Source organism: Gigantopelta aegis, chromosome 13 (assembly GCF_016097555.1).
Source record: "Gigantopelta aegis isolate Gae_Host chromosome 13, Gae_host_genome, whole genome shotgun sequence".
Classification (NCBI taxonomy): domain Eukaryota; kingdom Metazoa; phylum Mollusca; class Gastropoda; order Neomphalida; family Peltospiridae; genus Gigantopelta; species Gigantopelta aegis.
Genome location: NC_054711.1, coordinates 23,495,672 through 23,508,398, shown reverse-complemented (window position 1 = coordinate 23,508,398; position 12,727 = coordinate 23,495,672). Strand labels below are relative to the sequence as shown.

Here is a 12,727-nt window from a genome sequence, read left to right as displayed (position 1 = left end):
ACCCAGTACCTACCAGCCTGTAGACCGATGGCCTGCCACGACGCCACCGAGGCCGGTCGCATTGAATCGAATGTGATCAGACACACCGCGTCTGTTCTGGCGCGAACTACAGATGTGGCAGCAGACATAGAACATGATCTATCCACCAACAGTTAGATTTTGTTTTGCTTAACGACACCACTAGACCACATTGATTTATTAATCATCGGATATTGGATGTCAGACATTTGGTAATTGTAATGTATAATTATGGTCTTAGAGAGGAAACCCGCTACATTTTTTCCCCCATTAGTAGCAAGGGATCTTGTATATGCACAATCCCATAGACAGGATAGTACATACCTCGGCCTTTGATATATTAGCCGTGGTGTATTGGACAAAAGCTAACGTTTGTTTTGCTTAACGACACCACTAGAACACATTGATTTATCAATCATCGGATATTGGATGTCAAACGTCTGATATAGTCTTAGAGAGGAAACCCGCTACATTTTTCCATTAGTAGCAATGGATCTTGTATATGCACCATACCACATACATGGTAGTACATACCACGACCTTTAGTATACCAGTCGTTTGTTTGTGGAGCAAAAATAGCCCAATGTGCCCACCGATGGGGATCGATCCAAGATCGACCGCACATCAAGCGAGCGCTTTACAACGGGGCTACAATCCGCCCGCCCCTGCCCTCAATACCTGGACAAACACAAACATTCGGGATTCGAACCTACTGCGCCGATTAGCATGGCATTTCACGCTCCGTAATGTTAACCGTATAACCTATCGGGGCATCCACAAAACTAATAGCTCAATTAATCATAGTTATCATTCATTAATTAATTCGTTCGTTCGTTCGTTCGTTCGTTCGTTCATTCATTAACCTCTTCATACATCCATCTCTATATTCATACACTCATTCATCCACCCATCCATCCATTCATCGATTCATCCATTAATCCATCCATCCATCGATCGAAAAATCGATCCATCTATCTATTCATTCACTCATCCATCCATCCATCTATCCATCCATCCATCCATCCATCCATTAAATAATTAATTTATTAATTTATTCATTCATTCATTCATTCATTCATTCATAAAAATAATTATCTTCCTTAACAAAGATAGTCACGGTTATGCCCACTGTGTTACAATCGCCAACCATTCACAACATTTATTTGACAATAAATGTAACCCGTACGATATATTACTGTCCACGCTGTCATGTCGACGTTAAGGATCTGAGGAAACCCAAAGTTCTTCAACGTCGAGGTGACCTTTCATTCTTCCAATCGAAGCATAGCTGGCATAAATCTGACGGGGAAATATAATGATAAGACCACTTAGCACTATACTATTATAATACAATGAAACCCCTAAAAACTGGACATTCAGTAAACCTGATTACCTCAAAACCTGACATTTTTCACGGTCTCCTTTTAAAAATCAGAGATACCACTTAAAACGAGACATTTTACTTGGCGCTATGGGTGTCTAGTTCACAGGAGTTTTTACTGTACGTATATACCACATTGAGATCTGGGGTGAACCTCCAGTCCCCCTCCCTGGGATAGAGGGGGGCGTTCAGGCCAGTGATTTGGTTCCAGGGTCCGTGGAAGTCGTAAGCCATCAGGTTTATGAAGTCGACTATGCTGTAAGACAAAAAGAGATCAGTTACAGATAATACATTCTACATTCCATATTACACTTGTAATACGAGCAGTTCAGTGGCGGATCCAGAAAATCCATTGGGGGGGATGACATGAGGTGGAATGCCAAGGAAACTTTGGGGGAGGTTGGAGGGGTTCGTAAAAAAAAAAGAAGAAAATTAATATAATACATAAAATTATAACTGTCGCAAAATTTAGGGGGTCTCGTGCCCTTGGGCCACCCCTAGATCCGCCTCTGATTACATCCACTGATTTCATTCATTTCCACTTATTTTCGTGCTTATATCCTGGGCACACATACCTTAGCTATCTGGGCTGGCTGTCCATGACAGAGGGTTAGTTGTTAGTTGTTAGTTGTTAGTTAGAGGATGTAGTGGTCTTAAAACTACCCAATGTTTTATTTAACGACGCACTCAACACATTTTATTTACGGTTATATGGCGTCAGGCATATGGTTAAGGACCACACAGATTTTGAGAGGAAACCCGCTGTCGCCACTATATGGGCTACTCTTTCCGATTAGCAGCAAGGGATCTTTTATTTGCGCTTCCCACAGGCAGGATAGCACAAACCATGGCCTTTGTTGAACCAGTTATGGATCACTGGTCGGTGCAAGTGGTTTACACCTACCCATTGAGCCTTGCGGAGCACTCACTCAGGGTTTGGAGTCGGTATCTGGATTAAAAATCCCATCCCTCGACTGGGATCCGAACCCAGTACCTACCAGCCTGTATACCGATGACCTAACCACGACGCCACCGAGGCCGGTTTAATACGAGGATTAGGACTCAGTTGAAAGATAATTACTACATATGTCGCGTTTAATGCGAGCTATCAACTCTTGCTCTCCATCACTCCCCTGAAGAGTAATGTTTAACTCCCACTAGTATGTGGATTTATATGGTATCAATATGGTAATATCTTAAATATATAAATACATGTAACTTCCATATTCTAAGTTAGGGGAGCAATTAATCGCTTTTGTTTCACGGCGAAGTCAGGTAGGCTACTATATATACTAACAGTATTCGTACACTGAATATATATATATATATATATATATATATATATATATATATAATAATAATAATAATTATATATATAATAATAATAATTATATATATATATATATATATATATATATATATATATATATATATATATATATATATATATATATATATATATATATATATATATTAATATTTACAGACTTGTAAATGCCAATGGTCTTCTGTCTGCTAGATGAAGCTTGTTTTGGGCTAATAATACCGATTTTTATCAAATAAATTTTATTTTGCGTTTCTGTGTGAGAAGGAAGGAAGGAAATGTTTTATTTAACGACGCACTCAACACATTTTATTTTACGATTATATGGCGTTAGAAATATGATTAAGGACCACACAGATATTGAGAGAGGAAACCCGCTGTTGCCACTTCATGGGCTACTCTTTTCGATTAGCAACAATGGATCTTTTATATGCACTATCCCACGGCCTTTGATATGCCAGTCGTAGTGCACTGACTAGAACGAGAAATAGCCCAATGGCCCCACCGACGAGGATCGATCCCAGACCGACCGCGCATCGAGCGAGCGCTTTACCACTAGGTTACATTCCGCTCCTTCTGTGTGAGAATACATACGACTGAGCTTGTGTACGTAAAAAGGAAAACGCAGGATTTATGGAACTTGTGAACTTGTCTAATATAACAAATCTGACAAAGGGACAGGGAGCATCTTAGCGTCAGCAGCGCGTACTTTAACAGCAAATGGACACTTTATTAAAGTCCTGAATATAGACTTTAATAACATTTTAGAAATACAGGCTCCCTGCTTACGTCCCTACGCCACGTCGTGCTTACGTCACTACGCCACGCCGTGCTTACGTCATGGCCTGTCTCAGACATTTGGGGTAACTGTAGCCACGTCCAAATGAGGTTTCTCCTCTGCTTCTACACACCACTGCATAATAATTGATGTTAACAAAATATGTTTTTTTATCAGTTAGAAAGAAAGAAAGAAAGAAAGAAATGTTTTATTTAACGACGCACTTAACAAATTTTATTTACGGTTTTATGGCGTCAGACATATGGTTAAGGATCACACAGATATTGAAAGAGGAAACCCGCTGTCGCCACTTCATGGGCTACTCTTTTCGATTAGTAGCAAGGGATCTTTTATATGCACCATCCCACAGACAGGGTAGTAAATGCCACGGCCTTTGATATACCAGTCGTGGTGCACTGGCTTGAACGAGAAATAGACCAATGAGCCCACAGACGGGGATCGATCCCACACCGACCGCGCATCGAGAAGCGTTGTACCACTGGGCTACGTCCCGCACCCACTGTTAGAATGATGGCTAGAACGTGACAAACCTGGCGACTTTCTCCACTTCGTAGCCCCGAGTGATTTTATCCTCGCTTACCGGGGCCGCAAGAGACATGAGCAGTTTCTTCTGTCTAGCCGTTCTCGGCTCGTCTTCGATGACTTGTCGTATGTCCTGGATTTGTTACAAAATAAAATATTTAAAACAAAACAGTGTGTTTCTATACATGTACATGTATGTGCGTGTGTGCGTAATGCGTGTGTTGAATGTGCGTATGGCTGGGCGTGTGAAGGTGTGTGTAAGTGTATTTTAATTTTTTTCTCTTTACTAGTGTCCAGTTTATTTTAAAAACCCGTCTAAATTGCTCAAATCACTTTAAAACCTTTTAGGCCGAGCACTCTAATTTTATTTTTGGAGGTGTTTTTTTTGGTCTCTGACCTAACTTCTAAATTTTATTCCAAATTCCGCCCACCTCAAACTTACTATGGGAAGCAATCCAAAATTGGTGACTTCTTGAAAAGTGAATATTCTTTAGAAAGTGAATGAACACAACTGGTGTGTTATTTGTGTACTATCATTGTATTGTGTTGTATTGACATGGACAGTCTCATGTAATAAAAAATCTTATTTATAACACATGTATGTCTTCTTTTTTTATGACAGTTGTGTTATGTTTTAATATATGGGTTATAATTTGGAACCTGTATATAAGGGTCACCTGTCTATAAAGGCCACTTTTGTCAGGTCCCTTGGGTGGCCGTTATATACAGGTTTGATTGTATGTATATATATATGAGTTAATATTGTTAAAGGAAGACTGCGTGTTATTTATGAGGTCAGAGACCTTATGTTTTATGTGTGTGCCCATCCCTTGTCTGTCCGTCTGTCTGTCTCTCTGAGAAACTTGGTTAATAATTTACCTGAATTAAAATAGTAAAGTTTCTTTTCGTTTCTGGCGGGTCTCCCGGATACTCCCAGTCCAAGTCTATCCCGTCAAACCCCCATTTCCGTAAATATCCGACGCAGTTTTTCGCGAACAATCGCCGCCCTTCCTCTGACGTCACGATTTCTCCAAAACCCGCGTTCGCCTGCAATGACCCTCCGACGGACAACATCGTCAGCAACTTCGGGTTTTTCCGTTTAAGTTGGCTGAATTCGATATATCTTCCGAGTTCACCCGATTCGCCCTGGTCATCTGTTCGTGTTGGGTGTAGCTGGAACGACTGCGTGTCTATCTTGGCGAAGGCGAACATGAGGTGTGTACACAACTTGGGGTTTATGTCTGAGATTTCAAAATGGGCGCCTGGTATGAGCAAATCTCCTGACCAGTTTGTGAAGTAGCAAACTCTTCGAAATGAAGCTCCTGAAATAAACAAGACGTAATCATTCTTGTTGGATTTGAAATCTTGACACAAGGAGAGAGATTTATAAAACTGAAAGAAAAGAGATATTTCTCAGCACATTTAAACCACAGCTGTTTTGATGTTTAACATATGGTATCCAACATTTAGGAAGAGAGAGAGAGAGAGAGAGAGAGAGAGAGAGAGAGAGAGAGAGAGAGAGAGAGAGAGAGAGAGAGAGAGAGAGAGAGAGAGAGAGAGAGAGAGAGAGAGATATACATGTGTGTGCGTGAGAGAGAGAGAGAGAGAGAGAGAGAGAGAGAGAGAGAGAGAGAGAGAGAGAGAGAGAGAGAGAGAGAGAGAGAGAGAGAGAGAGAGAGACAGAGAAAGAGAGAGAGAGAGAGACGGGTTTCAGACGGGGACATGCTGCCTACACACAGGATACTTCTGCCGAAGAGCAGTACTTACAACGGGGTCATTAATGTACCAGTCATGTGTGTTACCGGCTGGGATGGGGGAAAACCCAAGTTGATCGAGACTGCAATCTCAGACAGAGCTACATCCTGTCTACAAGGACATTTCATTTTTACTTATTTTCGTGCTTATATCCAATTAAAGTTCAAGCACGCTGTCCTGGGACACACCTCAGCTATCTGGGCTGTCTGTCCAGGACAGTGGGTTAGTTGTTAATTGTTAGTGAGATGCAGTGAGGATGCAGAAGAGGATGCAGTGGTCTTACACCTACCCGCTGAGTCGCTAAAACTCTCTCTGGGCGGGAGCCGGGACCAGGCTGCGAGCCCTGTACCTACCAGCCTTATGTTCGATGGGCTAACCACGACACTACCGAGGCCAGTAGTTTGTCTAAGGACAGCACACACCACAGCCTACAGTGTATAGTTAAAGTCTGGAGACTTGGTTATATGTCTTGGGTGTGGATTTCAAGACACAAAGTTGTAGTTTCAAAATGTGATGGAGTGTGCTGGTAAACAAACATTCCTTTCCGTTTACCAGGTTTGACGTGAGATAACGCCATTTCATGTCTGGGCGATCTTTTGCACTTTTACGACACCACTAGAGCACATTGATTTATTAATCTACAGCTATTGGATGTCAAACCAACGGGGATCGATCCTAGGCCGATCTGGCATCAGCCGAGCGCTTTACCACTGGGTTACAGTAAAATGCCATGATGTCCATAATGGTGATAATGATGACGACGACGACGACGACGACGACGATGATGATGACGATAATCACAATCTGAACGAGACAACCATTAACATTTTCAAAATCGTATCCAAAGGACAATATTATGTCGGCTCCCATGAGACACTCTCTCAGACTGTTTCCGATTAGGACGACTGCCACTTCCCAAGAAAATAGAACCTTCCCTCTAGTCTAGGAAGGGGTGGATCTAGCTCAGTCGGAAGAGTACTGTCATGAGGTGCTTGCGTCGTAGGATCGAACCTCCTCAGTGGATACGTTCTTTTTATACAGTTTTCCCCGTTTCAACCAGTAACCCACGACTAGTATTTCAAATACCGTGGTGTGTGCTGTCCTGTCTGTTGGAAAGTGCATTTAATGATCCCTTGCTGCTAATGAAAAATGTAGAATGTTTCTTTTAAGACTATATGTAAAAAAAATACCAAATGTTTGACATCCAATAGCTGATGATAAGATTCATAAATCAGTGTGCTCTAGTGGTGTTGTTAAACAATACAAATTTTAAGTTTGTAAATTAGGAATACTGCCATTCTCTTAGACAAATTTAAACCTAATGCTCAATGGAAATTTAAACAGTTGTGTAAACATGCACCCACGAATCACTGTCCAAAATGTGACGATACAACGTTCGCGTAAAGCGAATATACCCTGTCCGTTGTTGGTATCTGATCGATGGAATGTTTCTACAAGATTTTCACCAAAACTACACAAAAACATGGACCCGACCAAACTAGGGCATAACAGCAAATATTCTAGTCAACGAAGCCTCATATTTAGAAACAGCCTTAAACGTGTTTAAGTTTGTACAACCATCCCTGATAGTGGCAGTCCTCCTATACAGCTAAAAGAAGGATTATTTTCATGGGAAAATAGCAGTCCTCTTATACAGATGAAGAGGGAATGATTATTATCAAGGGAAGTGGCAGTCATCCTAAACAGACGAAGAGGGAAGGATTATCGTCCAGGGAAGTGGCAATCCTCCTAAACAGAAGAAGAGGGAATGATTATTATTCAGGGAAGTGGCAATCCTCCTAAACAGACGAAGAGGGAAGGATTATTATCCAGGGAAGTGGCAATCCTCATAAACAGACGAAGAGGGAAGGATTATCGTCCAGGGAAGTCGCAATCCTCCTAAACAGAAGAAGAGGGAATGGTTATCGTCCAGGGAAGTGGCAATCCTCCTAAACAGACGAAGAGGAGATGGTTATTATTCAGGGAAGTGGCAATCCTCCTAAACAGACGAAGAGGAGATGGTTATTATTCAGGGAAGTGGCAATCCTCCTAAACAGACGAAGAGGGAAGGATTATCGTCCAGGGAAGTGGCAATCCTCCTAAACAGAAGAAGAGGGAAGGATTATCGTCCAAAGAAGTGGCAATCCTCCTAAACAGAAGAGGGAATGGTTATTATTCAGGGAAGTGGCAATCCTCCTAAACAGACGAAGAGGGAAGAATTATCGTCCAGGGAAGTGGTAGTCTTCGTATACAGACGAAGAGGGAAGGATTATTATCCAGGGAAGTGGCAATCCTTCTAACAGACGAAGAGGGAAGGATTATCGTCCTGGGAAGTGGTAGTCTTCGTATACAGACGAAGAGGGAAGGATTATTATCCAGGGAAGTGGCAATCCTTCCATACAGACGAAGGGGGAAGGATTATCGCCAAATAAGTAGCAGTCTTCATATACAGTAGAAGAGGGAAGGATTATCGACATGGGAAGTGACAGTCATCCTAATGGCAAATAGCCCGAGAGTACCAGGTGGGATCAGTCATGGGATGATAATGAAGGTAGTGATGATGATGATGGTGGTGGTGATGGTGGTGATGGTGATATGGCTATGAACATGATGACAGTGATAATGGTGATAATGATGATGACGGTGATGATGATAATGATGATGAGTATGATAATGATGATGATGATGCTTATGATGCTGATGGTGCTGATAATGATGCTGATGATAATGATGATGATGCTATGATGATAATGATGCTGCTGATGATAATGATGATGGTGGTGATGATGATGATGATGATGATGATGATGGTGGTGGTGGTGATGATGATACTATCAAGATAACGTGTACAATGTAACACTGACGTACCTACTCGGACGCGTTCCCATATTAGAAATACCAGCAAAGGTAGTATTCCAGAGACGATCATTTATCTTGTTGGGCGGCACTGCAATGGAGGAAATTAGAATACGTAATAAATATGTTATTGTGAACATTCCTACACTAGTTCGGTTCAAGACTTGTCTTCATCGTACCAGTCTCTGTGGTGTCGGAACACTATAAACTAAAATAACAAACCTTCCGGCCACCGCCAGGGAGATGGTGGTGGACATTTCCACCCCCGTAATATCGGGAAACACTTACATATCGAATCTGATTGTTTGAAGCAATTGGGGGGGGGGGGGGGGGGGGGAGACAAAAAGTGTTAAAGGGACAGACCCTAGTTTCAACCTGTGAAAATTAACACTAAGTTTAGTTAATCTACAAACCTGTAACACATTTGGGTAAAGTTACAACTGAGTGAAACATGAGTCTGTGACTTTGAAATGGTGAAATACCCTCTGAAAATAGACTAAAAGTCGACTTCATAACTGTTACTTCTCAGACGCACGTGCGTTTTTAAAAATATGAGAAATGCATTTTGTGACATTAAACACACCAGGATGACAAAAAACACTTCGAATGTACGGGAATGGATAATCTAAACAATGCAATCTAAGTAAAGTATGATTTCAGTTATCAAAAACGGCTCTAATAGTAAAACTATGCCTTAGTGTTTAAAAACTAGGGTATGTCCCTTTAAAAACGACGCACAGTGCCTCGAACTTATACATTAGAAAAAGCGAATTGATTTATTATACAATGTATACGCATAATTTTGCCTTGTAAAGTTATGTAACACCAAAAGACGTAAAATATTTTATTTTTTTTATTTTTTTTAGATTCGAAACTTGGTTTCGTGCAAATGTACTTATGCATCTAAGTACATTGCCACACCTATGACGTTTTAATACAAACATGAAACGTTGACTTATGACTAAAAGGGATTTGCTATTTCGTTTATTCACTCATTTATTCGCTCCGGTGCGTTAGATATTTGCTGTTAACGAGAACAGCCTAACACGAGTTTGAATTAGGAACTCAGATAAGGTCAAAGTTTAGGTTACATCGACTACAAGTGTCACTCGGAAACAGGTTTAGAACAGCCTAGTAAGCGCGGCTCCAAGTTAATCCTAAACAGGCCTCGGAATAATCCACGGCAAATAGTTACACGGTTTACTACGTGTATTCATATACGCTACATTTTTTCTCTTAAGGTTGTGAATTTATTTCTGTCCGTATATCTAATTAACTAAAGTTCAAGTAAGTTGGCCTGGGCCCATACCCCGACTATCTGTTTGTTCTGTGAATACAGAGGCGGATCTAGAGGGGGGGGGGGGGGTAGGAACCCGGCCCCCCTAAATTTTGCGACAGTTATAATTTTATTATATATTAATTTTAATTTTTTTACGATCACCCACCAAAGTTCCCTTGGCATTCCGCATCATGTCACTGGCCCCCCTAAATGGATTTTCTGGATTCGCCACTGGAATGTATTAATTGTTAGAGGGTAGTGGGTTAAGATACCATCCTGAGTTTGCTGCCATTGTAAGATATTTCCGAATAACAAAATCTTTTAATGACTAAAATTGCATACTAATTTATGTATTGAATGTGTTTCTGCTAGTCCTAATCTTTATAAGTATCCATTCCCAAATGGATTCGGTCTTCCAATAATTTCATATGTACGAAAACATATGCAGTATGGAAATAAAATGAAGTTTGACCTAATACAAATTCCAAGAAGAACAGGGTCCGTGCTTATAAAACTTTAGGAGTCCAGACTCAATCTTTAATGACGTCACATGCATACAATTTGTATGGCGTTTCCATGACATTAGTGTCTCGGACTTTATTAGAGTCTAAACTATAAAAGTTTTATAAGCACCAGGTCAGAAACATATTCAATATACAGCCACTGATATATTATGCAAAAAGCAGTATTTAAAATTAACTTTTTAGTCATTAAAATGTCTCTGTTAGTCGGCAACCACTTAACAGTGTCAACAAACTCAAGACTTTCTTTTTAATGAGAAACAAAACCGCAGGTAAACAACAGGGTCGTGCGTTATAAAGAAAGAAAGAAATGTTTTATTTAACGACGCACTCAATTTTATATGCACCGTCCCACAGACAGGGTAGTACATACTACGGTCTTTGATATACCAGTCGTGGTGCACTGGCTGAAACGAGAAATAGCCCAATGGGCCCACTGACGGTGATCGATCTCACACCGACCGCGCATCGAGCGAGCGCTGTACCACTGAGCTACGTCCCGCCCACGTTATAAAGAGCACCTTTGAACTAACACGAGCACTTTTAAAGTCAAAATGTCATATTTAAACTATAAAGAGCACTACTGAAATACAAAGAACACTTTTAAAATATAAACAGCACTTTTAAACCAAAAAAGGACACGTTTAGACCAAAGAAAATGTACCTTTAAATTAACACTTATAAAGTAAAAAAATAATGGACTTAAAACAGAGAAGATTTTTTTTTACACTTTTAGACTAAAAAGGGCACATTTCATCTAAAAAGGGCACATTTAAACTAAAAACACTCATTTAAACTAAAAAAAAAGGGCACATTTAAACTAAAAAGGGCATATTTAAACTAAAAAGGCACATTTAAACTAAAAAGGGCACATTTAAGCTAAAATGGGCACATTTAACCTAAAAAGGGCACATTTAACCTAAAATGGGCACATTTAAACTAAAAGGGCACATTTAACCTAAAATGGGCACATTTAAACTAAAAGGGCACATTTAACCTAAAATGGATACATTTAAACTAAAAAGACACATTTAAACTAAACAAGGCACATTTAGACTAAAAAGGGCACATTTAACCTAAAATGGGCACATTCAAACTAAAAAGGGCACATTTAAACCTAATGTCGGTTACTTCTTTTTGCATATTTAATACACAAAGCAAAATAAACAGCCAAATACAATAAAAACTACGCCATTATGACCAAAATATATTGTCTTTGCAAAACGTGGTCGACCAAGCGTGAGGAAACAAGAGCTACGATCAAATAGGCTTCTCTTACCGATTAGATTATTCCTTTCCACAGACAGGACAGCACATAACACGTATGTTTAATATACCAGTCGTGGAGCACTGGTTGGAGCAAGAAAAAAACTAAATTTGAAGATATCCAGCGATGAGTTTGATCCTGCAACCTAATTGAGTGCACGTAAGCGTCCTGCCAATGCTCCTGCAGCTGGTGTTAACAAGAAGACAAACTATGACGAAAATAAGAACAACAGTGACACTAAGGTTGTTCAATCATAGAGGAAACACTTTGTGATGTTTTAGTGTTATCGAGACTGTGAAAAAATGGTACGGACAAACCCGACCGGCCCCGCTGTCGGTGACAGTGACAGTGACATACAACGTGTGTTACACAGTCCAAGACTCGTAATAGAACAAGTGTCAGGAACATATATAAACAAAACATAAACAAAACAAAACAATATAAAACAAACCAACAAAACAAAACCAACACAAAACCAACCAGAAGTAACAAATACAAGCACAAATAAAAATAAAAACAACCAGAAAACGAAAACCAATAAAACAACAACAATAATAATAATAATAATAATAATAAAAAATAATAATACCCCGCCCCCCCCAACAAAAAAAACCCCCAACCCACCCCCAACAAAAACAACAACAACAATAATAATAATAACATAATAATAATAAAAATAATAATACCCCCACCTCCCAAAAAAAACCCCAAACCCAAACAAACAAACATTGGATCTCATGCAAGCTGCAACCGTTGAATTTAAGTTTAAAATGTACCAAAATCACAGTTAAGTTTATATGCAATAACTAATTGAACACAAAACAAAATTAAACGAACAAAAACAAACCAAAACCAAAACCAAACCAGAAACAACAACAACATCAACACTTCCCTATAAACAAAAAAAAAAAAAAAACCCAAAAAACTATCCCCCAACCCCCCACATTACACCGTTACAAAATTGCATAACTGGAAAGTGGGAAAACACCATACACAATTATCCAA

At 39.9% G+C, this 12,727-nt stretch overlaps 1 protein-coding gene across 1 annotated transcript in view; it reads right to left on the bottom strand.

The window, feature by feature from the left end:
* LOC121387230 (chitinase-like protein 3) overlaps positions 1 to 12,218 on the bottom strand; it is a gene marked incomplete at its 5' end in the record, with an annotated part of 25,925 nt that extends 13,707 nt beyond the window's left edge. The window contains 4 exons of the mRNA XM_041518255.1: positions 1,532 to 1,655; positions 4,053 to 4,177; positions 4,924 to 5,348; positions 12,188 to 12,218. Of these exons, the coding sequence (XP_041374189.1) occupies positions 1,532 to 1,655; positions 4,053 to 4,177; positions 4,924 to 5,348; positions 12,188 to 12,218 (705 nt within the window). The remainder of the gene's footprint in view (positions 1 to 1,531; positions 1,656 to 4,052; positions 4,178 to 4,923; positions 5,349 to 12,187) is intronic.
* Positions 12,219 to 12,727: the final 509 nt, after the last annotated feature.